At 40.4% G+C, this 27480-nt stretch overlaps 1 protein-coding gene across 7 annotated transcripts in view; it reads left to right on the forward strand.

Annotated features, from left to right (window-relative positions):
• The window catches only part of LOC105831116 (homeobox protein homothorax), a 361421-nt gene that overhangs the window by 196965 nt on the left and 136976 nt on the right, over nt 1–27480 (forward strand). For 4 of the 7 annotated variants that reach the window (XM_012671023.3, XM_036289789.1, XM_012671021.3 and 1 more), the window contains one exon: nt 22660–22811. In XM_012671023.3, coding sequence (XP_012526477.1) covers nt 22660–22811 — 152 coding nt within the window. The remainder of the gene's footprint in view (nt 1–22659; nt 22812–27480) is intronic. The other 3 variants (XM_028195012.2, XM_012671022.3, XM_012671025.3) reach the window with 1 other exon arrangement.

Genomic DNA, 27480 nt, shown 5'->3' on the forward strand with positions numbered 1-27480 from the left:
AAGATTCTCTCTCGAATGCCACTGATAAACATCGCAGTACATCGAGAGTACATTACGAGGTTGCGAGTGACTCGCGTTTGATAAGTAATCAAATCGTTCCGGAGATGCATCGAGCTTCGATATTGCAAAGGACCATGCAAGCATCACGCATGCGTACACGTTCGCGGGCTGTCTCCTCCGTCTATTTCTCTCTTTCGACCTCCCTCTCTTCGTAGAGCAGCGGTACTCTCCGCGAAGGAAGGACGAAGCGAGCGCGAGAGAGCGAATCGCCTCTTGTCGTCGGAGAGAAGATTGGTGCCTGAGAGCGAGGAAGACGGAATTTCGCGAGTGTGAGAGTGTCGGTCGGCATGCGAGTAGAGGAGAGAAAGCGAGAGAACGAAAAGAGAGGTGAGGAGAGGAGAGAAGAGGGAAAGGGTGCCGCCATCTCCATGGCAACGAGGCGAGGCGGGAATGCGACGGTAACCATGGCAGCCGCGGGTTCCTCTCTCAGGCCGACCTGTCTGTCCCTCTTTCTGGTCTCTCGTCCTCCTCGTTCTCCTCATCTGGACCTCTTCCTTCCGCCCACGAAGCGAGTAAGCGGTCTCGCGCGAACGCCGCGCCGCGCGCCGCCGCGCGCCGCTCCTCTCGAGCCGATTCGTAAAGAAAAGGTGGGGCGGACTTGGGCTCGCGCCGCTTTGGAGAAAGGGTTTTTCTTTTTCTTTCTTTCTTTCCATCTCCGTTTCGCGCAGCCTCTCGTGGATTCTTTTTTCCGTCTTTAGGAGCATCGAGTCAATTTCGATACACGTGAAAAATACTCGATACTCGACCAGCAAAATGTGAAACTTGGTTTAATTTGGTGTGTCCAGATTGTATTCCAATCAAAAGCGTAATTTATGTTCTTAAATTCGATATAAAAACATTGAAATCATAACCAGTATACGTATCTTTGTCTATAAAAATAATTTCTTACTGTTTCACCTGAGAAAAGTAAATATCATATATATATAATAACGAAAAATCAACGTGCCGTATTCATTATTTTTATTACGCTCTCTGGTATTTTTAACTATAAATTATCTCAATGTTTTTCAAGCAAACAGCACGTCAAACCTGCGTATGTACATTTAAGTGCGTAGTTGAAAGCTATCGACATTCTTCGACGCGGAAACGTGGTTCGCCGCTCGGGCGCGGAATATCATAGACGTGCTTGATTATGTACGACTGTTGAGGAATCCTGAGATTCCAAGCGTCGTTTAACTCTCGATACGTTGGCGACGACGCGACGAGAGTTGAGTTTCTACGTCGACGACGACGTTAGTGTGCCTCTGCGTCTTCCCCGACTGCATATTTCTATCTTGCTCGTCTGTTACGAGTGCGGCGGTTATGAAAGGTATCGCCCAATATCGTATGTGTTATTTCGAATTTCATAACGTTTTTACAATGGCATATCTTGATCGATGTAGCCATTTTTTTTCAATTGTAAACATATGTTACGATCGCTCTTGAAGAATACTTCAATTTTTTTCGTGTTCTGGTTCTCGTTTTAATAGCTATTTTTGTTCTTACTTTAAAGAAAAAGTCAAATCGATACGATATTCAATTATATTAATTGATAAAAGTTAAAAGCTTCTTTTACATAGATCAATGATTGTAATCTTGATTAAAATTATTTTGAAATCTCCTTAAATGATAAGACATAATTTTCATCATAATTTTAGAACGTGCGTTTGTTGAGACGGAATTTCGATCGCAGCTTTGAATAAGGGGCTAGAGAGAGAGAGGGGGGGGGAGGCTGGAGACAAAACGAATTAGGATGCGGTAACAAAACAAATTCGTTGAAATTTCGTCAGAGCCGGTACACGACCGCCCGCGCGCGGTGGATCTCGTTACGTTTACTGGTAGAAGGAGGTTACCCGAGACGGGGAACGGGATGAATGTTGGAGAAACGGAGGTGAAAGAGGAGGAGAACGGGTGGAATTCTCTCGGTTTGGTTTTTCATGGGTCGCACATCACGTCCCTCTCTTCTCCCCGTCTCCATCGCGTGGAACCACCGTACTGTGCACACCCGCTACCACCTCCTCCCTCCCCCCTTTTCCACCCCCGTATCGCCCTGCAATAGCACACGGCATGGCTCCCTTTTCCGTGAGTGTGTAACGTAATGTAAGGGTTGCGCCCGCGTCGGCGTTTGGGGTGAGAGAGTTTAAAACCCCTCGGGGCTTGAGGTCCGGGCCGGTTAGATTTATCGGATGTTTTGGTTGGCGGCCATTGTTAGCCACCCTCTCTCTACTCTCTTCCTCTCTTTTGCCACTCTACGCACAGTGGCGTAGCTCGTGCTACGTCGTTGGTAGGAAATCATTTTTCAATCTCCTGCAGTGCATTTCGGATGTCTATGGGTGATGAAAGAATTGACGTAGCTAGATATATCATTCAAGTTATATACTTTGTTATGTTCTGTACACTTTTTGCCTAATACAATACATACTTTTTATATTCTTTTTTATTTTGGCTTATTAATATAATTAATAAAATTTATTAGAAATACAAAATCCGAAAGAAAATTGAAAATTGAAATTATTATATAATCTCTTGGACTTATAATATTAATAGTACATATTGTTTACGCAATAAAAATAGTATTTAATAAAAATTGCAAATGCACAATTTTGCTGCGATAATGTACAACGATTTTATACTATATCATTACGATTTGTCATTATTGAGATCCTCTAGTGTTTTCGTACGTGTAATTGTACATCGCTAAAGTTCTCTATAACGAGGATCTCCAATAATATTTGCGTCAGTATTACGTACGTCAGTATATAGTTTGAGTGATGCTCAACTTTGCGGCTCGCGATTCTTGGGCTTAACCCTTTCGACCACAGTTCCGCTTGTCTCATTCCTCGAATGACTTCCACTCCAGAAACGCATAGTTTTGTAATCAATACAGTTCAACGGAACAATTAAGTTTTGTTCAAAATTCGTGTCAAGTTTAGTACAACATTAATGTATATCAATAATTAATTATCTCGTTAATGATGAAATATTTAAACATTCAGAAACATTAACATTATCAATTTTTTTCAGGAAGATTAGAAAAACTTTTTAGATTATATTATATTTTTTATTTTTATATAAATTTAATATATAAAATATATTGTATCAATAATTGATGTATAATGTGAGATGATGATTATTTTAAAGTAAATAAAATTATCAAAGAATAAAAATATTGGAGAGATAGAAAGAGGTTTCGTAAACGATTCCAAAATGCGAACCAATTTGGACTTTAGCGGATATACGCCTGTATAACATTCGGAAAGTTTGATTAGGAGTATAGGCCTGACGGAAGAGAATTCGTTGCTGGTCGAGAGCAAGTTACACAATAGCTAGCGATAGGTGATGGCGGAGGAGAATAGCCGAGGTAGAGTTTCTCTCGCACGAAGCCGCCACAGGGCCACCTCGTGTTCTTCGATTAGCAAGAGACCGACCCGACCATGACCTCTCCCTCTCTCTGTCGCTTTTCGTCTTTCTCTTTTTTCATCGTCCATCGCGTACCGTGCCATAGGTGGAGAAGATTCTCTTTTGGTCTTGCCTCCTCGCTCGCTCCGTTTCTCTCGTGCTTCATCTCGCGGCACTGATTGGACGATCCATCACTGTTGCTTCTCTCTCCTTCTCTCACTCGGTTCTTTCATCTTTCCCCGTCTCTCCTTCTTGTCCTCTCCAGTCTCTATTACCAAGGAGTCGGACATAGGCACATGCATGTGTCTGCGTACGTGTGTAAATGTTCGTTTGTGTAGAAACATACGTGCGTGTGGACGTGACACCATACATGTGATTGCGCGTATACATACGCATATATGTATAAATATACATATACATATATGTATATATATACATATATATGTGTGTATATTATATGCATACGTAGCGTTACGTTGTCACACGTGTACTCGTGCATATAGCGACTCTCGAACGTATGCACACGCGCGTACTGGACTTTCGTACACCGGCGACCATCGCCCAGAGGGTCGGCCATTCTCGTAAGAGGGTAGAAGGGTAATTGGTTCTCATGGAGGCAGAAAACGCCTCGCTTGAAAACGTCTCGCCGAAACTACACGATGCAGCTAGAACGTATCAGCGAAGATAGTCGATAGAAATAAAGGATAGAAAAACATTTTCAAAAAAATACAAAGTCTATAATTATCGCAACTAATGATCGTAAAAATACAGAAATAATTAACGATAGCTGTTATTTTTTAATTCTATTTATTTCTTACATTTTAAAGATTAAAGGTATTTATTGTGAGCAATGTTTTTTCAATACTAAGTTCAATTATAAGTTTATACGCGGGAATAAGAAACGAAATAGATTGAATACGAAAGAAACGTACGTGGACGATAAATATGATACACATTTTATATATATATATATATAAAGCTATAAAGGAATATATAAGCTTGCCACCATCCACAGTTCGTATTCATTAGTTCCTTATTCAAAGCCACGGAAATAGTTCCAGAGTTGCGAGAGGCACAAAGCACAAAGCTCTGTCGCGGAACAATGAGAGGCGAAGGGAACGCGGAATAGGAGATAGTGAAAGAGCGAAAGCGAGAGAACTGCAGATTTCATGAAGCCCAAGATAGGCACAATGGTTTAGCTGGCGAGTACATCATCTCTACCTGCCTTCCTCGCCGTCTCTCTCTCTCTCTCTCTCTCTCTCTCTCTCTCTCTCTCTCTCTCTCTCTCTCTCTCTCTCTCTCTCTGCTTCTATCCCGTTTTTATTTCTCTATCTCTCTTCCTACGTGTCTCTCGGTCTCTCTGCAATATTCATATGTGTTGAATATATTAATGCGCCGAGAGATATGTAAAGCGTGCGTTGGGAAGCGCGTCGTCTCCGTTAGCTGCCGCTTGCTGGCTGCTGTCTGCCTGGCTGGGCTGGCTGGCTGGTTGGCTGGCTGGCTGGCTGGCTGCAATATTAGTGAAATGTGTCTCGGAGTGTGCCCATGTGCGGCACCGATATTAAACAGCAGCCGTCATTGCATCTGCTCTCCCGTAACCCGTCTGTTTCATACACGTTTCCAGTTTCTATCGAAAATCTCGTTTGGTTGATCCTTCGATTTCAGATCCTTTTTACGATTCCTTTTCGAATTTTGTTTTTCTTTTAATCTCTACTTTCGTTTTTCTGACTTTTTGTATTCTTCTAATCTGCCATCTTTGTCGTTGTAATTTACCGAATAATTTATTGAAGGTACTGTGCGAAGCCACCGTTATATTTTTTTATAAAAAATTTGGTTGACGATAGTTGGTTATTCAAAGGATATACCGAAGCACACATATACATAATAATTACGACTTTACTCGATTTCTTGCGCAACAACATTCTCTTCGATACTGTATTCCATCTGTTTGACAATTCAATTTAAGCCTTGGCGAAATTTTTTCCTTGCGCGATCACATTTTACCGTTTGTTTTTAAAAATTATTGTATCTATAGTACGCATCTATAGACATAATAAAGGTGAATAGAGATTTAGCGGTCAAGTAATTAAAGTAAAAAAATTTGTTGAGAGATGTCCCGCTTTATGAAAGGGAGAAAAAAAGAGATACGAAATATTCGTCGATATTTCCGAAGGAAGGAGACATGTATTGGAGTTCTATTTCAACTCTGTGCCGGTCTGTTTCCACAATTTTTTGCGAGAGGGATGAATACAGTTGGAAGAGAGTACTAGCGGAGGGCGAGTTAAAACCGTGTAAGAGAAAAGGGGAGCGTAGAAGGGGTGGTTTCGCGATGTAGCAATACGATGCAGTACGGTATAATCGGTAGTACTGGCACATGGGCACATGCCAACTTTCTCTCTCTCGTCCCTTTGCGCCGATCCTCTCGACTGTGTACCCTCCACCTCCAACGTACCCCTGTACGATTCTCTCAACCTACGGCCCAGCCCCGGCAGCAGCAGCAGCAGCAGCAATAGCAGCAACAGCGGCAACGGCAGCAGCAGCAGCAGCAGCAGCAGCACCCAACCCAGACCCTGGGGCTGTCAAACGCAGGCCGAATCTTCTTCTGCTCGTGACAGCCTGGAAATGAAGAGAGTGCCCCGCGTGGCGTATCCTACCCGCTTTCGTACGTTAACGCACGTTCTAGGTACGTACGTACGATTCGTGCACACACGTGCGAGTGAGCGGGCGTGCGCTTACATTATCCCTTTAATATGTGGTTGGGCACCGACGCGAATACCGTTCGTGGAATGAAGCGAGAAAATAGATCTTTTTCCTTAGATCCTTCTTTCATTCTCGCTTTGATCCCGACGACCGCTTCCGGGCGTATCTATACTTCTTTGTACATCGATCTCGTTGATCTCTGCTTATTGTCAGTTGAGTGTGTAAATTGTGCGTTTGATTGCGTTCCCGCAACACTTATTTTTTATTGCGACATTTTTAGAAATTTAATTTATACTTACTCAGGAGCGAAATATAATCAATTGTATAGAATGAATTTAGGAATAGTATTATTCGCTGAAAGAGTCATCCTGATTGTCCACAGATATCGTTTACTGCACACGTGGATTTTGACTTTTGTAGCTTTTTTATTGTTTCTTTTTTTTTTTTAATCGAGCGAGAGGTTTTATCGCGTTGGTAGTTACTTTAAGGAACGGGCTAAAGAGTTTGAAAGGATCCCTACCTCGCCGATTACGAAGCACTTTTCGAGCGCGATCATTAGCGCAATTATTATTGTGTCGGAGCACAATGAGCGCACCGCCATCGCCGACAACAATGGACGCTGAAGGTGAAGAGGCAAAGGGATGAAGCGTGCACCGGCGATGAAGCGAAGTGGCTCGCCGTAGAAAAGAGGAGAGCCGGTAGATCGCTGTGATGGAACGAAATGAAAATAGAACAAAGGCCGCGAGCGAGCACGTAAAAAAATGCTAATGAACAGACGCGGCCATTGTCGTTAATTGCATTTTGTTTTCTGCCGCGTAACTCGCGCCGACGTCGTTTGATGCAGTTCTTTCACGACAACATAGAACATCGTGATTTTTCTTATAAAAAAATTTATCGTTAGACAATAGACGTTGCATGTTTTCCTGACAATATGATATTTTTTATATTTTATTACAAGAAAGTTTCTTTGAAAATCTTGACCTTAGACATTACGATCTTTCATGTGTTGATCTCGGCTTTATGCATTTGCGGTAGGGCGAGTCTGTCGAATAGTAATGCATGTTCGAGTAGCATGAACTAAAGTACGACTCGTTGAAGAACATGGGTACAAGACAGGTATATCTGTCAAGACATGTGCATGATGGTACATGATGGCATCGAAGCCTCGATACACTTGAAACAATATTACTTCTACATTATGTTATGCCGGCATTACATTTCATTATACATGGGATTTATCGTGTATAATCTGTAAGTACAACAAGAGTTTGTTGTATTTTCCCAATTACAATCTCTACATTTCTTCTTTCCATGCATATAATGTATCTCCGCAAGAAATACGCCTTATTCTATTCATGTTTGAGCATCGCTCAAAAAGTAAATTGAAATTGATAATTAGATATTTTTTATGTTAAATAGCTATGCCCATATGTATCATGATATGCATATTATTAATATTGAAGAAAATTATAAGAATGAACTTATGAGATGACAGTCGCAATAAATTTTAAAAGCGATGTTAAGAAATATAGACTATTTTTAATATTCAGTTATTTTTATTGTATATTGAGATAGTAGAATATATCGAAATTTTTTAAAATAGTTAAAAATATTTTTTTAGTAATTTCGTAATCACTTGTTCTAATCGCAAATTTTTTCTTTGTCGAAACTTGTTCATGAATTGAGATATCAAGCTTTCAGTGTTCGTTTATCCATTCTCGCCGTCTTCTCGCCATCGAGAATGAGCTGCGCACAAATTATTATGCCGGACCAGGCGGCGGTACCTTTCGCCGTTATCTCCTCGGCCGCTTGTTTCTCACTCCGCTCTATTAGTTATCCGTGTCTGAAGAATCCGTACGAAGCGAGTTGTCCTCGCGTTTTCTCCTCGCCATCACCAATCGCCTGTGACGTTGGCGCGAACGGTTCAGTGGCATCTAACGGGGTTCGGTGAAATACTGCAATTCGATTTCGACACCTCGGCATCGTTAATTAGTGGTGCCGCACGACTTTTATTCGAGCTCCTTCGCGTTTAATTACAACGGCGCGAGAACAGAAGAGACGCGCAGAGATCGTCCCATGTGTTACACACTCCCGACTACCTGCCGGACGTGACACACCAGGTCTCACGACTAACACGTGCCCACGACTGGTATCGCCTGGTATCGGCGGTGTCAAACACATACAACCATGCACGCGAACCAGCACCAATTGACGTCGTAAACGCCGATCGTGTGTACGATTCGATAATGAGGTCGTAGCTCCTTCGAGCCACGATTGCGAAGGATTAAGGCGCGAGTATTTGTCAAGTTTGCTACTTGAATACATTTTTAATCTTTTAAAATTAGATATATATGTATACCCTTATCAAATATTCTAATAAAGAGTATATATATATATATATATAGGTATAAAGGAGATTTAAAAATTTAATAAAAATTTGTGCTTAATTTTCGATCGTACGCTTAATTGATGCGATAAGAATAGAAGATTTATCATAAATGCAGGTTTATTTTCACCGTTACCCTTGAATTAAGCGGCCCTTTGTTTGTTTGTTGTTCCGGTTTAATTCTTTCACGAGGTGTACTATCGAGGGTCCGCGGTATAGGTCAATGGGAAACTAATTGTCGGTGCTTGAAGGGTACAGTCAGAAGCAGAGGGGAGTGGCATAGCGACGTTCGCTATTGCTCGAAGGGTCGATTCGAGGGTGGTCGAAAAGTCTAAGCACTCGATGAAAGTAGCGGGCGGTCTGATGGACTAGACGGTTGCAGTGGTAGTGACGCTGCTGTGACGATAGTGGTGGTGATGCTGGTGGTGTGTAGTAGTGATAGTGAAGGGAGAATGAGGACACTCGAGTGAAGAGGGCCGACAACAGATTGCCACGGCGAGAGAAACAATGCAATCCCGTCCCTCCCCTTGCTGCCCCTAATCTTCCCTTCACGGATGCAATTCGCACGCAATGCGTGCTTCTACGAGGCACTCGATGACTCGGCATCGAGTGTTTCAATGGCGTGTTGATTCGGTTACCAAAATGACACGATCACGTGTCTGTGCACCGTGCTCTGATCTGTCTTGTATCTTCCCTAAAATCGATAATAATACGATGCAATATAGTTAAAAAATGTAATATTTTCTTTTAATATAAATTTGTGCTTTGTTTTCAATTCAACGTGTAATATTTTTTATATTTTATTTAAATTTGAAATTTCATAATTTATATTGTTTCGATGAAAAAGTAGATTTATGTAAATAAGCAGGAATTATATTAATATTGTTTAATATTATTTTTTATTTATTAATATTTTATTGTTTAATGCGATCATATTTAAGCTAATAAAAATTAGATGAATTTCCCTAATATGTAGGCAACAGTCACCGTGCCTTCTACGCATTCACCGTATACCTTGGACGTTTAAGAAATTTGCGAAATTGCAGGTTCAGTGCCCGAGGGTGCCGTTTACGGTATTCTTTAAATTCTGCCTGCGTAAAATATAAAGTATCGACATTATGTATTTATTATAATGCGACCTAGAGGCAAGCCGATCGAGCAGTCACGTTGTTCAAGAGGCCTCGAGAGAACCGCCGGTAGGAAAAGGAAGAGACTCGAGAGGGAGGGTCGAGTATAATCAATTTATCACTGCAGGTGCCTCTGCGCATTTACATACGCGACGACGTTGCAGTCGTGCTTCTATGTGTTGTAGTCGTTGTTTTCGCGTTCATAGGCACTTATGCGCGCGCACGTGTATTGTGTATATGTATATGAGTGTATGAGTGATACAAATTGACGGTGGACGAGTTTTTATAGTGTTTTTTTTTTTAGTTACAAAAATTGATAAGAATATCGAGCTACTATAAAACTAATCTTTTATTATTATAATATAATATTCCAATATTAAAAAAGATATTTTGGATATTACAAAAAATATCACACACGATGCTACAGCACGATGTTGCTACGTAAGTAATGAAGAGGGTCCAAGTATTATCCACTGAACGAATGATGTACTCGAAGTGACGTTAAGACACCATGTGATCTTGACGCCGCTAGCGGTACCTCTATAAATTCGTCTTCTTCATTAATCACGAGGAAAGAGACAGAGGTCGCGAGCCTTAAATATCTTTTACATAATCTCAAAGTAGTAGCAACAACACCGGCACGTGATGTTGACTCGTGAAGGATCAATGTCCTGAATCGGCTGATCGCAGCGAGTCACGCTTTAAATATCTCATTCTAATTTTAATGGGGCGGGAACATTAATCGTTAACCGCGACCATTGGCAATCTGGTTCCATTGATCGGTGTTAAGGTCGTGCACTTAATCTATCTTTCTAAGTGCGCCGTAAAACCGACACTAATACGAGCGCAATCTGAGCATGCATTGATTTACGAGGTCGTACGATCGTCTGTCCACGCGCCACGGTTTCCATCTCAACTTAATCGTCCTCGTAACCGATACTACATTTGCTGCTCTACACAATATGTAAATTGCTTTGCGTTACTTCTGTTTCGTATGTTTTAATTGTTTTTATGGTAAATCAAACATTTTAATATTAGCTTTTTACGTCAAACAGAACAAGATATGTAGAATCTCGTTAAAATTTGTTTCATTCGTTTTATATACTTTAATATATTTTTTGTTAATTTTTCAACTCGCGTTAAGTATGGTATACTATTAAATACGTTGTAGTATATAGGAATAGACTTAAAATTTCTTTGTGTCATTTTAATTTGACATTTGTATGGTGTTTATCATTAATGCATCGTACATTATTCATATATAATGTGTCGTATAGTTTACAATTTTTTTGTATTTTATGAAGTTTTGTTTTGTCAATGTGTTTTCGAGCAATGTCACGTAATATTGCAAGCTACACGTTCTTATCTTTTCATTGCATCTTAATCGTTTCTATCGTCTCTTTTTTTCTCGATGACTCGCGGCGACAGTAACGGCGGTCGGCGGTAAAATAATCGTAAAGTAACGGGACGTTTCGCCCACGCGACGGGTCTTTCGTGCGACAACACAACACACGTGACATACTCAAACACCTACTTCTTCTATCTGCATATCGGCAACGCAATTTTTCTCTCTTCCGTCCACCGGCTTACTCTCGTTTTGGCCTCTCGTGAGATAGCGATGTGCTATGCGAGGCGTACTGCACACAACCATAAGGGGTTCACTTTATGACTTCGACCGACTGTCGATATCGCCATCGTGTCGGCGTCGTGTCGATCTAGGTAGGGCCTGACCTCGGAATGTGTAGCCTCTGTAAACGTTAAACCGCGACTTTACATAGACTATTCTTTTCATATTTACTTCCTTTATCATTGTGGCTATTTCAAATAAGAAGTTGTATTTAGCATTTTAATGCTAAATCTTCACCGAAAATGTAAACATCTCGTTAAAAACGGTCGGGAGAGATTTTTAAGTAATTGAAAAATCAATGCTGCTTTTGATTTATTTAACTCAATTTTTGAATTTTAAAGACATCATCAGTTTGAACGTTACAAACGTGTATTCTTCTCGAATAATTTTTCTAATATATTTTTAGTCGCACAAAAGATGCATCAATTAAATTCAAATAATAAGAAAAAAGAATCATGATAATAACATTTACACATGATCAATCGCGCCTAACGAATTTAATCGTTCCGCTACACTCCCAATGATGAATGATGACACTTTTTGACGGAAAAACATTTTGTTCTTTTAGTCCGGCTCAGTGCAAAGAGATGTAAGTGAACGGAGCACTTAAGCATGATGCTGCGATACTCAGCGCTAAATAACGCGGCGTATCCAAAAAGAAGAGGCGAGGTACGGCCGCCGGCCTCGTTCTCGCCCTTTTGCCTGCTTTACGCTGCCGCCGTTTCTCCGTAGATGCGTGTCATGGATAAAAAGCTCCTTCCAACTTGTGGCCAACCGTTCGCGCGGCCTTATCGGCAATCGGGTTACGTCGACGCGGTCGATAGCCGACATGCTCGTATAAAATATCGCGGCCGACTTTTATATCTGCACCCGAGTTTGACACACCGGGAAGAGGAGATACCTTATATCTGATTTTTCTTCGTGGACGCGGAAAATTGAATCTCTGTTTGCCACGATAATTCATTGTTCATATCGGGAGCCTGGGATCTTCCGTTTCTTCTGATTGCGGGCCGAGCAAGCCGAACCTCAAAAATTTACGTTGTCGCTGATTGACACGCAGATCCAGCGAAAGGTTGCTCCGGTAGTTTGGTGATTGTAGAGTGCCGAATCTGCCACATCTGTTTTATGGCACAACCAAATTGGCGAGAGAGCCGCAACCGAAAGGGGAAGTTGTAATAAAACGGATGTGTTAAACGTGTCACTCAATGTCACTGATAGATGCCGGTGCCGGGTGTATTCGGGGTGGCGACGGAGCGGGAGTATAGGCAATTCGAATCTAGTAATATCGAGCATCGTGGAGGACGGGATGAGAGGGCAGGATTGTTTCTCTTGGTTAAACGGAAATTGAACTACGGCGGTCACGGTAGCCGTGAATTCGCACTCACTAGTTGCTACCGCAAATGGAAGTTTAGATAAATAAGAACAAAATGTAGTTATTGTTGGCATCAATGAAACGAAAGGATACGAACGAAATGAAATTCCCGAGTTACTTGTACTCTTTTATTTTTAAGTTTTGTTAAATTGACGATGTGTCGCGAAGGTATAATTGTTGTAATTATTTTTAACACGCACCACTGTACATATATATATATATATATATATATATATATATATATATATATATATATACATATACATACATACATACATACATGTACACAATACCGTGATAAACAAGTGTAAAGTATAAAGAGAGACTTGTAAAGAGATATTTAAAAGTTAGAGAGATTCGTTTTTTCCGTAAAATCTGAGTCTGCTTGAAAAATCTTTAACGTAAATCATGGGAGCTGAACGATTCTTCCGCGTCATTCTAACATTGCAGCCCGGGAATGGGTATCAGGCAAAAGTCAGAGCGCGCTATCGATCAAACGAACCGGTCGCCCGATCCTTCGTCGTCCATGCCCCAAACGAATTCCAGTTGATCCAGCTAAGCGCTATCCTAATATCGTCCGGTCGATTCCACAAGCGAATCTCTCTCCTGCGCTCGTTTTCGGAGATCGTAATGGCCAAGTGCCGAAACGTTGCCTTCGGTAAAGCGGACGAGCGGAGAGAGAGAGAGAGAGAGAGAGAGAGAGAGAGAGAGAGAGAGAGAGAGAGAGCGGACTGGTCGAACGACGCTGACGGGCCGGCATGAATAATGTCGACTCATTATTCTTTCGGGGGATTTATCAGGTCGGAGTACCGATAACGCGCTCTTTTCGTTCGGTCGTTCCGCCGTTGAAGATGCATCCGGAGATAGCTATGCATTTATGCGCGTTGGTGGAGGATGAAGATTGGAGGGAGGGTTTACATTTCTTCTCTTTTCCTCCTCTTTCTCGCCGCGCGTGCGCTAAAAGTTGTCTGTTCTTCTTTTCTTTTCCATTCTCGAATCCTTTATGTCGTCTGGCACTTTATTCTCGTGCTCTTTCTATCGCCGATTTTCACTCTTTCCCCCCCTCCTCGCGTCGAATCTACCTCGATCCTCTGGCACTCTGCGTATATCGCTGGAGGAGACCGTATTATAGTTAGGAGAATCTCGGTTCGGTTTCTGCGGGGCGCTAACAAGACGAGCCTGCGGGCCAGTCGCGTGAATTATAGGCCTTCATGCGCACTACACACACATACGCGCATATACTCATATGCTTTAAAGCGCGCCCATGATTATGTGTATATGTACGTGCATGCATGTCCGACGGATAAACATAGCACAATATCGCAGCCCCATCTCGTTGGAATAGAATATAGAGTGCATAGCGAAGCTGTCGCCAGTTTTCTGGCTCATTACTGGCCACCGGTGCTCATTTCTCTCAACTCTTGACTAAGCAGAAATTGGTTCGTGTTTTTTTGCTTTGTTGTATACAATACATGTTCTAGATCGTGTACTCGCATCAACCGAACGTAGCGTTGACACTTTACAATCGTATGTATCTAATTGTTCAGGTAAAATCTTGGTAGATTCGAAACGCATTCGAAATTGTTGAAATACAAAAAGTCAACTTTTTTTTCTTATGCTTACATATCGCGGTAAGAGTCTTATCTAAAAGTTCATTGACCGGATAGTTTCGATCGGTTTATAATTATCATTTGAGTGAGGGAAAGAGGTAAAAAGATATGGAAATAAACGAGTGTTAACGCATCGCGGCGCACGACGGGAAGTTTAAACGGCGTCGAGACGCCGCACATGGTGACAAAAAGCAAAACTCGGGCGCCGCAGTCAAGTTCGCTGGTGCAAGGAAATCTTCGTCGTAGCTTACTAATCCCAGGACGAAAGCCGATATGTTCTTGTTCGGGACACGTGCTCGTCACATGTCCCGAAAGCTATCCGCGCTTGTCAACGGAGACGAAAGCGACGATGGCGACGACGAAGACGAAGACGAAGACGAAGACGAAGACGGAGACGGACGGGGACACGCGTCGACCGTCGGGAATGCCGACGACGATGCATCTACCGACGGCACGTTTCCATTAGCGCTTTTATTTCCGTGGGTTACAGTTGGTCGAACGACCGATTTTATTGCAACCTCTTTTTCAAGATAACGTGCTTACGCGAACGATCGCTCAAGGGGACTGCACGGAAGTTTACGTAAACATTACGGAGATTCCGAAATCTCAAACGCGAATTACCTGTTAATTGCATTGCTCGTCGTTCGCATCAACAGGAAGCTGATAATATCTAACTAGCAGGATTTGGAACAAACAGCATAAAGCACATGGCAGTTCTTTATTCGTTAAGCTCGCGCATGAGTATAATTTAATAATTTAGCCAATAGTGACGCTACAGTAATTTGGAAGGACGAAAAATTTTAAATGCGTTAAAAGATAGATTACAGGTTCTCACTACGATGTTACATCACGAGAAGCGATTATGGCTGCGTGTTTCGAAATTCACTGCCAATACTGAAAATCTATATTTTATGTTGCGTGTACCACAGATTTTCAATACTGACAGTAAATTTTGTAACACAGTCTATATCTGCGCGTGAATAATACATGAAACATCGTAGGAAAATTAAACAGATTGTTAGAATAAGGAGTAATAGCGATAAATAAGTGAATTAAAGATTAAGGTAACATGAAGGATACCAATTAGAAAATGCATTTGCTTATATTTTTAATCTTGAAAATACAATTGAAATAATTTATTAAACCAAAAAAAAATAGAAAGTTCTTATTCTAATCGGTCTATTCCGATCACATGGCGAATATTTTGGTCATTGTGCACAATGTTGCGCGTTAATAATTTTCACCGGTAGACCAAATTAAGACGGAGTCTCACGTCCTACCGGTAATTATCACAGTAACAGCACCGTTGCTAGTAACAGCACATCACCGAAGCCGCAGCACAGTCCCGTGGCATTAATTAGTACAATCTTCGTACGTGCTCCGTTGGCAACGTTGCCCTGGAGATATCGTGGCTTTATCTATTTGTCTGCGCTTCTCGCAGTATCCACGAAGCATATTTCCTTCTCCATTTTGATTAATACAATTGCACGAGAGATACAATACAATTGCATATAAAAATGTTAAAACGTAAAAAGTACGCGATTGAATTTTTATTATTTATTTGCAATACTAAAAATATAACTTGCCAAAGCTACGTACATTTGGCTGACAGGACAAACATGAAGTGTTACAAAAAGATATAGCGCGTAGGTGTAATGACATCCAGCACCTGTCACTATCAGCGTGCCGTGCCAAAATTCCGCTCCATGTTCCATGTCCCTCGCGCATTCCGTAATCCTCGTGACAGTTTATCTTTCGCTGTCCATTCGTCCATAAATCCCACGAGCATCTACTTATGTTTTCCCATCGGTCCCCTGAAAAAGGCGTTCGTGAATTAATGCGGACACTTGGAACCACAGATACAAATCGGCGATTTATCACGTAGATTGTTATCGAGCGTCGTGGAGTGCCGCGGATCCTTGCGGAACCGGTAGCTGGTGCACGTTCGATGAATCTTAATGCGTCATTCCCTTCTTCGGCCCTAGTGCCTCTCGCGGCTGTTTCTTCGATTATATGTCGCGATTCTCGGTGCACGTAATTGATACAACCATATACGCGCGAAGGCGCACCTATGATTTCCTCCGTTACGGTCGCGCCACGCTGTCCGCTCCCGATCTGTATTCATAGATCGTACGGCATAAAATACACTCGGCATATCCATGAATCAGATAAATGTCACAGTTGCTCCACCGATGTCTCAATCAACCACGCGTTCGTTCTTTAGCTCTCGCGCGGGTGCCGCGATCTATTCGCTCGTATTTACTCCTCCATTCACCTATTTCTTTTTCCCTTATTTGCTGCGGCCTGCCTCTCTTTCTCTTTCCCTCCCTCCCCTCCGCCACCCCCTCCCCCCTCCCTTTTATTTATCGTCATAATCCCGCGATACGCGCTAGCCTCTCACCCACAGAGCTTTGGTGACTCGGCCCGTGTTTTCGTATTTTTCTCTTTGCATCTCGCCGAGGTCGACGAAAACAGAGAATGAACCAGGGTAAAGAGAACGAGTCCGTAGTTACGAGAATCGTACGAAGGGAAATTCCGTTCTCGACCGACGTGGAGTTCTTTTTTCGTCGGTGCCGTTTTTAACGAGTTTATACTTCACTTCGTCAGATAATTCAGGAAAACCTCGGTTGGTGGCTGTTGACAAACGACACCGAGCGACGGAATGATTGCTACTATATCGAACATTTTCGTCGTTTGCGATTCTTTTCTCGTCTCTGTATAAGCAATCGGCAGAATTAAAATCCGGGACCGTCACGTCGCTCTCGTTTCACAAGTTTTTAGGCGACATTCTTGAAACTCTGAACTTTATCATAACAATAATATCTAGAGAACGGAACGAAAGGCGATTTAGGGACGGAGAGCCGAACGAAGGAGAGACCGACATTCCATCCGTTAATCCGCATAGCTCCAACATCTCCGGTCGCTTCTTCGTCCCTTCGGCTCATGTTCCCGGTTCGTGGCGATAGGCAGATATTTCGGTCTCTTCCCTCTTCGTTCCGTAGTATGCCGACTTGTCATGCGTCATTGGGATTACAGAGATTCGTTAATTTCAAGTTTCTTTTTTACTTGATATAAGTTGATGAATCTGTGTTGGGTTATAATTCATAATTTTTTTTTATTTTTATAACATCTCGCTGTTAATACGAAAGAACAGTCGATTTAGCAATAGTTTTAATAGATGGAGTAAGAGTTTATCATAATTTTCTTTATGCAAGACATTTAGTTTAGATATTGATTTTGTCAAGAGGTTAAGTTTTGTTGTTAATCAGCAAAAAAACGTTAATATGTGTGTTTGATGTAATTGATTCAGCCATCTCATTAATCTTTTCATAGATAAGGAATATATTAATTAAAGTAAATGTAAATTAAAAAATGTGTAAATTCTATCTTAAATTGCTTGTCAATGTACGGCGGTTCAAAATGTGCAAAAGCGACGTATTAAATTACGTGCGTCACGCGGCTCATTTGTAAGACAAACTTCCACAAAATGTGCTTCACACCGACTAGCCTTGGGTGATGGCTCTCCTTGCCGACGCGGCTATCGTCTCTGAGAGAGTTCCCCATCGCGCCTCATCTCTCCCACAATCGCCGATTAATCTTTCGGTTAAGCAGATTCCCGGATTAAGCGGCGCTCCCGTATGCGTCACGCAAATGAGCGGAGTATGTGCGCTTCGTGAAATCGACCGCGACGATCCTCTCGCGTGTGCGACATGACGCGGCAAGGAACACCAGCAAGCCACATTTCATCGTCAAAAATAGTCTGAGAATCGTGGAAGAGAGAGACTTATACTCCTCGTGGCTGTGCACCGGATGAGTGCTGCGGGATTCTCTCAACTCAGCCAGAGGAGTCGGCGTGTTTTGGTGCAACGACCTTTCTTGCGATTTTCAGATGCGTAAAATGAGCCGATGGTACTTCGCATTAAGGACGATAGAATGTAGCGTTTTGTATTCAATTACTAATTATAAGCGAATTGATATCACCCTTCCTAAGAATAATCTATGATAATTTTCATTATATCTTACACAATTTCATTTCGACGTCGCAAAGTCTGTAACTACGATTGTCATCTTCGTGATTGTCATCTACGAAACCCAATACTTAAAAAGGCATATGCCTTGCCTTCTTCTCTTTTTTTTCTTTCCTCGACCTTCTCTCTTTTACGCACGTGGCATAATTAACGCGACGACAAATAAATAGTTTAGTATTCGGAATACGTTCTCTTCGGCAAACGTCGTTTATGCTAAAAAATCACGCATTTTTCAAATTTGCATTTAAAATCGTATGCTATGTGAAGAAAAGTTTGAAGTAGAATAGTAGATCCATTAAGTTGGAAAAAAAAACTGATTGAGAATAATTCCGATTGAAGAATAAAAAAAGGTGAAAACGAAAAGACAAGAAAGGATGCGACAGAGGAAGGAGAGAGAGATAGAGAACAAGACGAGTGCGATCCTCGTTTCGACGGGATGGAAATAAGGAGCAGTTTATTTTCGGCAGCCATATGTGCTGGTTATTTCGACAGTTTGCGCGACCATCCTAAATAGAGGCTCGTCTTCAAGAAAGATGTTTTTGGTTGACGTTTTATCTTAATGCGTGATCATTGGCATCGATGATTGATATCGATTTTCCCCAAAATTTCCAATATTTTGAAATTTGATAAATTATGTAATTTTTTAGTACATTTATGATTATATATCATTATATATATATATATGCGCGCGCGCACGCATGCACGCACGCGACACACACACACACACACACACACCACAATTACATAAATGAATCTATCATTTTGATTGTGTATACGTATTTTACTTTTTCTTTTAAATTAATATTTAAAACGAGATCAAGGAGAGATTAATTGTGATAAAATATTTTTAATAAAAAATTGTGTCTTTAAATTTTAAAAATAGTGTACGCAATAAAAATTGAATTCTTGAAATAGATTATCCAGTGTGTGAGCTTTCACCCATTCTCTACTCGCTAAGTATAGCTGCGACAGAGGTTGAGAGAAAGAAATCGAGCACGCCGTTCCAGGCATTCGTGCGTTGGTTGGAAGCGCTATTGGACCGGAGAGCTAGCGGGCGAGCGAAAGAGAGGGCAAGCACGAGTATGGGGATGGCATAAACATATAATTGGCCGCACTTAAATCTCTATAACGTGGTAGTAAAAATGCACGGTACGCCGCGTAAATCAACACGCAGACGATATAGCTTCTACCCCTGACGTCGCCGTCGTCGTTGACGTCCGCCGCCGAGAGCGTCCTCGTAAATGTGCCATATGAGTGTGAATGAACGCACTCACGTGTATGTATTTATCGACAAAATTCTGTGCCATGGTGTATACTTTGATCAAAGAATATTTACTTATTGTTATATAGCAATATATGATTGCATACGAGATATGGAGCCACTATTAATTCATAGGACGTAACACTTACAAGTATTTCTGTATAAATAATTACTTTTTTTTTTTCAATTAAGAACTATGATGATTTCTTATTACGAATAGCAAAAATAATATTTATCACAAAATTACTCGAGGATAAAATTAAAATAAACAATGACAGAAATATTGTATATATATATATATATATATATATATATATATATATCTTAGTTATAATAAAACACATACGTATTAAAATGTTTAAAATTTTATTTTAAAAATAAGGATGTTACATTAGACTTTATCTTCACTAAGTTCATGAACAAGCTGGCATAGATTTTCGATTACAATCTTGAGATCTTATAACACACGCTCGATTATACGTCGAGAAATGACATTACATTATCGATGACAGCTCGTGGGCGGATAATTGCGCATAAAATATCAGTGCAGCTGGATTACATATGTATATCAATCTATTGGAAAGTATCTAAAGTGAAATAATTTTAACGAACTGTAATGGAAAATTGTGTCATACATTTTAAATGAATTATTGCAATCATAATGTTATGTATGTTTTTTTTCCACGCAGTTTTGCAGACATTTCTTATATGCTAGCGATAAGTTTTATTTTTGAAAAATTAAAATATTTTCGAACGTTTTATACACGCAATATATGCAATTTATTTCAATAATTAGAGATTTTTTATAATACTTGACTGATTATTTGATTTTTTAAGATAGAAATTGGGCGACCGTATTTAGATTATGTATTTGTTATTTTAAAATTGAAATAATGCTGTAAATTATTGTATGATTAAAAAGGATTCAGACTCGTCAAGCTCGGTGAACGATAGATTCTCTCTCCCTCTCGCTCTCTGACAAAGAAGATAACTTTTTTTGCCGAGACATCGATAGGTCGTCGCCGTACGGTATCGCACGACATAGCACAGTACGACTAGTACGCTACATTAACCCGATTCAGCGAGTAAATTAACTGCAATCAGAGGGACGTTAGCCATTCCGTTATTTCACTAGCTACCCGCCGCGCCGGTTCTATGAGCTCGTATGCCGTCCTATTCGACTTTGTGGACGCGCCATTAACGGGCTTTTGAGTCGAAGAGTGGGTGAACGTCTAACGTCGTTTTTGTCATACGCGTAACGACTATTGTTAATAAATGTTATGCTCCTGATAGAAAACAAATTTGGTCGGTAAGAAAAAAATGGCCTTTAGAATCGCCGACTATCGTCAATCGATATCAATAGATTCAACACTAATATAATTATAATATAATATCTTAGCGTCAGCTTAAATCATCGATTATTTGTAACATTTCCAAGATATCTCATGCATTTTTTTATAATTACAAATTATAGTTGGAAATGTTATTTTTAAATATAAAAGTTTTGTTGATAATTGGCGATTTTTCTTTGGAAAATTGCGTTTTGTAGAATTTGTCGGCTCATCGGAACGAATCGCATCACGACACGATAAATATCCATCACACCGACTCGCAGAACCAAAGCCTTTTCTCGTTTTCTCTCCCTCGGAACATTTCAAGAAAGCGGCACATGCGAAAATACGTCGTACGTGGCACCAATTTCCATCGATCTCCCGTCGTTCCGGTCCGTCCGCTCTTACGACGAACAAATTTTTCGTTTTGCCTGCCTGCCGTCGTCCTCCCCTTGTCCGATGACGGTTCGTTCGACGAATTCAAAGTTAATCTCGGGCACGAGACCGTTCTTTGGCGAGCGAGAGGGGTGAGTTGGCAGCGCCCTCGGGCGACCTGTCATCGTGAACCCCCTGGGAGCGCCGGGCTCACCCTGATCTCTCTGTTACGATAGAACCTTGGGAATCGGGGCCTTGGGCATTACGATAAGACTCGGTCATTTATAATCCGCTGGCGTAAGTAGCCTTCTCTACTCTCCTTTCTGGTTGATTGCGAGGCGGAAGAATAAAGGGAACCTCAAACTTCCGGCAGCCGCGTTTGTCCGGAAGATGGATTTGTCGGAACATTACGAAAATTCCGACGAAATTATATTTTATTCTACAATCATCTTCAAACTTATGCCATAGTAAAGTAACAATCATTTTACTTGTCTTATCACAACTAGTAACTAGTAATATTTTACGAAATAAAAATTTGCAATTATAGCTTAACTCTTTCTTAGGATATATCAATAATTATATTAAAAATTAATTATTAAAAATTATTAAATTACTAAAAAATTTAACACAAATTATAAAATTAACATAAAAAAAACATCTACGATACATAGTAATAAAAATTTACAAGCCGTTCTTTATGCGACGTATAAAAACGAATAACTCGCATTTCATAATATGAAAATATGACGTTAAAGCTTCTGGAAACCAAAGCGTCTTAATATCTCTCATTACTGTCCCGTTTTTTGAGTCTCTAGTGACTGTGCAATTAAAAAGCTAAGATTGATAAATGACGGAGAATTAATGCACGCGGGTAGAGAGGAGGCGAGATGGGTTGGAAAAGAGGTAGGGGTACGTGGTAGAGCCGAGAACGAAGCGCATGTACGGGGGGGGGGGGGGGTTCTCCGGGTCGAAGGGGGCTTGGTGATTGCGGGTGGCTTAATGGTGTTTGTATGCATGGGAACCAGCCCTAGGGTCGAGGGGGTCGAGGTAGTTATCGCCCACCAGGGTATGGACCGAAAATCGGAACGCAGTTTAAACACGTCGGGAATTTTGCTTCGACGTGCGAGATATCTTGCGATTTAATCGTCAACTGAAATTGATTTTTTTGTACATCACATTTTCAAATTTTAAATAATCAAGCAAATTACTTTGATATATATGTATGTACATATATGTATATTTGACAATACATGGAAGCTTTATTATACAAAATAATTCCAAAAATATGTGAGAACGCATTTGTCCCTTAATAAATAGACATGAAATGAAAGATTGGAAGTTGCCATAAATTCGCATTACTTACCGAGGCGGCACGTGATGACCTTGGGTCTCTTCTTACTGTTGCAGGTGACGCGAGTAACGCGAGTATCGGTAGTGGCGAGGGCACGGGCGAAGAAGATGACGATTCGTCAGGAAAGAAAAACCAAAAGAAACGGGGTATCTTTCCTAAGGTTGCGACGAACATCCTCAGGGCGTGGCTCTTTCAACATCTTACGGTAAGTACTTTCCTTCTTCATATAGCACGTTGATGACACATTCTCTGTTTTCGAAAGATATTATGCAGCGCGATATCATTGTTGCAGAAACAATATGTTACTTTTATTTGCGGAAGTATTGTTTTCGCGCATAAATTATTTTTAAGTATAATAAGAAGAAGAACTGTGTCACATTGAGACACGTTTGTTTGTAGATATTAAAATTTTCGACACTTTAAAATTACACATGGTTTTAATACAAATACTAAGCTATGCATTTATTATATATAAAGAAATTGTTTTTATTATTGATAGCGGCTTGTAAGTTTTATCATCTTTTCATCAACATTCTTGTAAAGTTTTCGGGAAAGTTTTGTGTCTTTCAATAGTTGTGTTAAAATCTCTGAGCAATTGATGGAAAAAAAAACATTTCGTCGAACGATAGAGAACGATTAAAAAATAGGAAAAAGAAAAACGACGGGAGACTAATCTCATAATGCCGAGATAAGGAATGATCCGTAGCACGATGGTAGTGGTGGCTTTCGATTCTACTGGGGCCCGAGTATCTAATGATTCACGGGTAATCTGAGCCGCAAAAAGCGCAACGCGATTAAGGGGGAGAACGCCAGTCGAACCTCGGCGTCGGCTGCAACCGCCGTAGTTGCGTAACGTTGCACGGCTATTCCAAGCGTAATACATTGTTCCTCACTGCACAAGTTTCTCTCTCTCTCTCTCTCGTATTCCGGACACCCCATAGATTTCGGGTGTGATCAGGTTACCTTGCGAGAGCGGTAATCATATTGCAGCTCGGTTAATGCCATTACCGCACTGGGGGAGGTTGGCAGCTACCCTCGAAATCACCCTGCAGCCACCTACCGTCCTCCCCTGTCCTCACTCCCCGTTTCTCTGTACTGTATCGCGGCTTCAGCAACCCCCTAACAACGTGTATTGGATATGACGTCGGGGATAGTGGGTTCATGGTTTAATGCATATACGCTGTTTGCAGGATGACGATACCGCACTCGCTTGTAGAAAGACGAGTCCGCGGTCGACGCTCCTCTTGCTTCTTGGTTAATCGCGTCGTAGAGAGCTCTCGCGAATGTTAACGACCTCATACGCAGTGCCCAAGTTAAAAGGATTTTAATGTAAACCAACGATGCATCGGGACTCGATGTGCCATCCCTCGGCGACTGAGTTTCGATGTCTGTCGATTCGTTCAAAGTTTGTTTCGATGTATATGTTGGGAGCATGGAGAATTTTAGTCGACGTGTGTGCTAATTCCAATGTGCTTCACGTTCTAAATATTCATACATGTCTATTAATATAATTACATTTTATTTTAATATTACTTTTATGTATGTAATAATTTTTAATTATTTATGCAAAAGTATCATATTAAACGGTAGTTTAGTGTCATAAAAATTTTAATTATACGCAATTAAAATTTGCGTATTAATATATAACAACATTCGAATTTGTATTTTCTTTTGTTCGTACATTTATTGGATTATTATTTAAAAAAAAAAAAAAAAAAAAAAAACAGAGAAAAGAGAAAATATGTTTGTGTCATAAATGACGAAAAAACACCGAATCTAAGATACATGAAATTCGTTCGCGAGCGATTATACGGTGCCATCCGCCAGAAATTACGGAGGTTTTTCACGACAGTCGTCTCGGGAAGCGTCGCATTCGTCTCGGCGTTATTACGAGCGATTAAGCGACTATATTGCGTCCCGGAATTCATTCGGAGGGCGGGGGATACACTGGATACATATTACATCTTAAAAGAGTAACTGGCACGAACACGAACTCGTGTATTTACTCGAGTGCCAAGTTCTTTAAGAGCCAAGCGCCCTTTCCGACATTTCATCTTTTTTTATCAGATAGATTATAATTTCCCTGTTTTTAATGTTTGTTTTCCTGTGCTTTTTTCTCCGTATTAACAATGCGCATTAATCGCAAGAGGTTGATGAGTCATCGCAATTTTGGCACAAATTTAAGTTTACATTATGTGATATCAACTATAGTACACTGATAATTTGATAACCGGAAAATTATGATATGCTACAAAGTTTCTCGACGATGTTTGCGAGCCGAAACAAGTCGAAGGTATTCACCATAAATTTATTATGTCCAACACGAATATGCCGATCGTCGCTCATTCCGTTTCCATCGCATAGAAGCATCCCCGATGGGAATTTCAGGTCGTGTTCAGCCATCGGCTGCCGTCGTTTAGCCTAACTGGTTAAACATTCGAAATCGCAACATCTCGCGCCAAGGAATTTGTTGGGGCGCGCCAATGGTCTATCCCGTTTCGAAGCAGCTAGTCCACATTGACATGGTAGACGGGAAGCAGCCGAGCGCACCATGCCACGGTTGAATAGACATAGTTTATGTATTCACATAGTTTAGAGAGAGGGGGGAGAGGGAGAGAGAGAGAGAGAGAGAGAGAGAGAGAGGGAAATAAGTAGCGCTCAATGGAAAAGCGAATAACGTAGAGAGCATTGCGTTAAAACATGATAAGTGTATATAACGGAAAGGTAAGGAAAAGATGTGGAAGAAGATAAATATCGGAATAAAATTGTAAGGGACATGGGTATTAGAGAAAGACGTTAGGAAATCATAATAATGATTGTAATGTACTTTCGATATTAAGATTATACAGAAAGATACCAACGTTATAAGCAAAGAGGACTAGAATGGCAATATAAATTGCGATCTCTTATCTATTCAATACATATTTTGATGAATTGGAGATTTGAGAGGAACGAATAAGTAACCATGTCTAAATGCAGGGTCTAATATTTTATAAAATTTTTAAAAAATACACAGTTGACTTATAAAAGCAATCGTTTTTAATTTGAATTATCTGCATTATCGAAGTAACTATTAACATTGTTTGATTCTGTGAAATATATTTTTTTATTTTTTATTGTAATATATCTCTCTCTACACGTTTATGCATACACGCATGAGTATAATTTCACAATTGCCAGTATTAACTGTTGAGCATGAGAAAGTAGATGCGACTTACGAAGAGAAAATTAATTACGAATATTCACATTCTCACAATAACTATAATAACAATAAGTCTGTTTTGATTGATAATTTACACACATTGATTTTAAAGATAAGTAGCATGAAAACTCGGATCCTTATAGCGGTTTTGTTTTGTATATAATTTTGATATATATATATATATATATATATATATATATATATATATATATATATAATATAATTTGATACAAAAGTGAAACTAATTATTCTATAAGAAAGAAGAAAATATAGTATTGCAGATTGCTCAAACAATCAATGTATCGCACAAAACGGACTTCGTGTACGGCGCCGGAGTGCAACTGGAGATTAATGGAATTTCCTAAAAGCAAGTTTATGTATTCGTTGGCGCAGTTCCCCACACGAGCTCACATGTTTTGCTGCGTTACGCTGACTCGGCGATATTTTCGAAAATCGCGACGTTTGCCAATGCTCGATAAAAGTTTCGTACGGCACGAACGTCCGGCGTGGTTGCCGTCTTCTTTTTTCAGCGGATTGTTTATCGCCGCGTATGAATAATGTAATAGAAGTTAAGTGCATCGAGTCTCCTGAGAGAAAGTCGATGGTGATCCCACTCTCGTTACAAGTACCATTTCATGCGTTCGCGAAGAGACACGGATCTTTCTCTCATTCTTCTCTCACTTCGTAGTGCCCATTCGAATGTTCTCTCTCTCTCTCTCTCTCTCTCTCTCTCTCTCTCTCTCTCTCTCTCTTTCCCTCGCGCGCGCGCGTTTTCGCTCTCTCCGCGGTTGTCATTTTGAAAGCCATCCACCGACCTCCCCTCGCTGTCAGTCCGACCATACATACGTCCGTTCGTACAACCGGCGCACCAACCAACTCTGCGACCCTCCCTAAGTTTAATTAGACGGAAGAGGAGCATACATCATGGTCGACTCCGTGTCCCGACCTTCCTCGGGCGGCGGAGTTGGGCTTTCCAGAATTGTGGCTACCGACCTAGTACTTCTCCCCTCGTCGTTCCTTCTCATATATACTTCCGATGTAATATGGTATACCTCTAGATAGAGAATTTATAACATGTATTTTTACTTTCAAAAAAAGTTGAAATTTTTACTACTTTTAATTTAATTTAAAATTTAAATTGCCGACACGAATTTACAGAACGTACTTTAATTTACTTTCCATATTTGATTAAAAAAAAGACATACTAAACAACATACATTTATTATTATTTTAATAAATTTAATATAGTAAGAATATATAATATAAATAAATAAATTTTATGTTATTTGTTAAATATTTGTTTCATACGATTTTTTCAATTATAAATAATTTTTAAATCTTTTAATCTTTTTTGTCGATTTTTAAATATTTAATTTTTACTTTCAATATATATTGTTTACTTCTATATACAGCAAAGTAAATATGATTAGCCGATAAATGTAAGTGTCACAAACAAATTGAAGAATGCAAAAATAAAAAAAAGTGTGCATAAATTTAAAGGTGCCTGTCGTACAAGAGCAGATACACATTGTCTCTACAGTTTCTACATTGTAGTAATGAGAGAACGGAGTGCAGTCGAGGCAATCAATAAGCTATCTAAGATAGGTAAGGCCAGCGTGCTGCAAACCACAAACCAGCAATGCCATTACCTGCATGCGGTAGAGTCCTACAG

Source organism: Monomorium pharaonis, chromosome 7 (assembly GCF_013373865.1).
Source record: "Monomorium pharaonis isolate MP-MQ-018 chromosome 7, ASM1337386v2, whole genome shotgun sequence".
Classification (NCBI taxonomy): domain Eukaryota; kingdom Metazoa; phylum Arthropoda; class Insecta; order Hymenoptera; family Formicidae; genus Monomorium; species Monomorium pharaonis.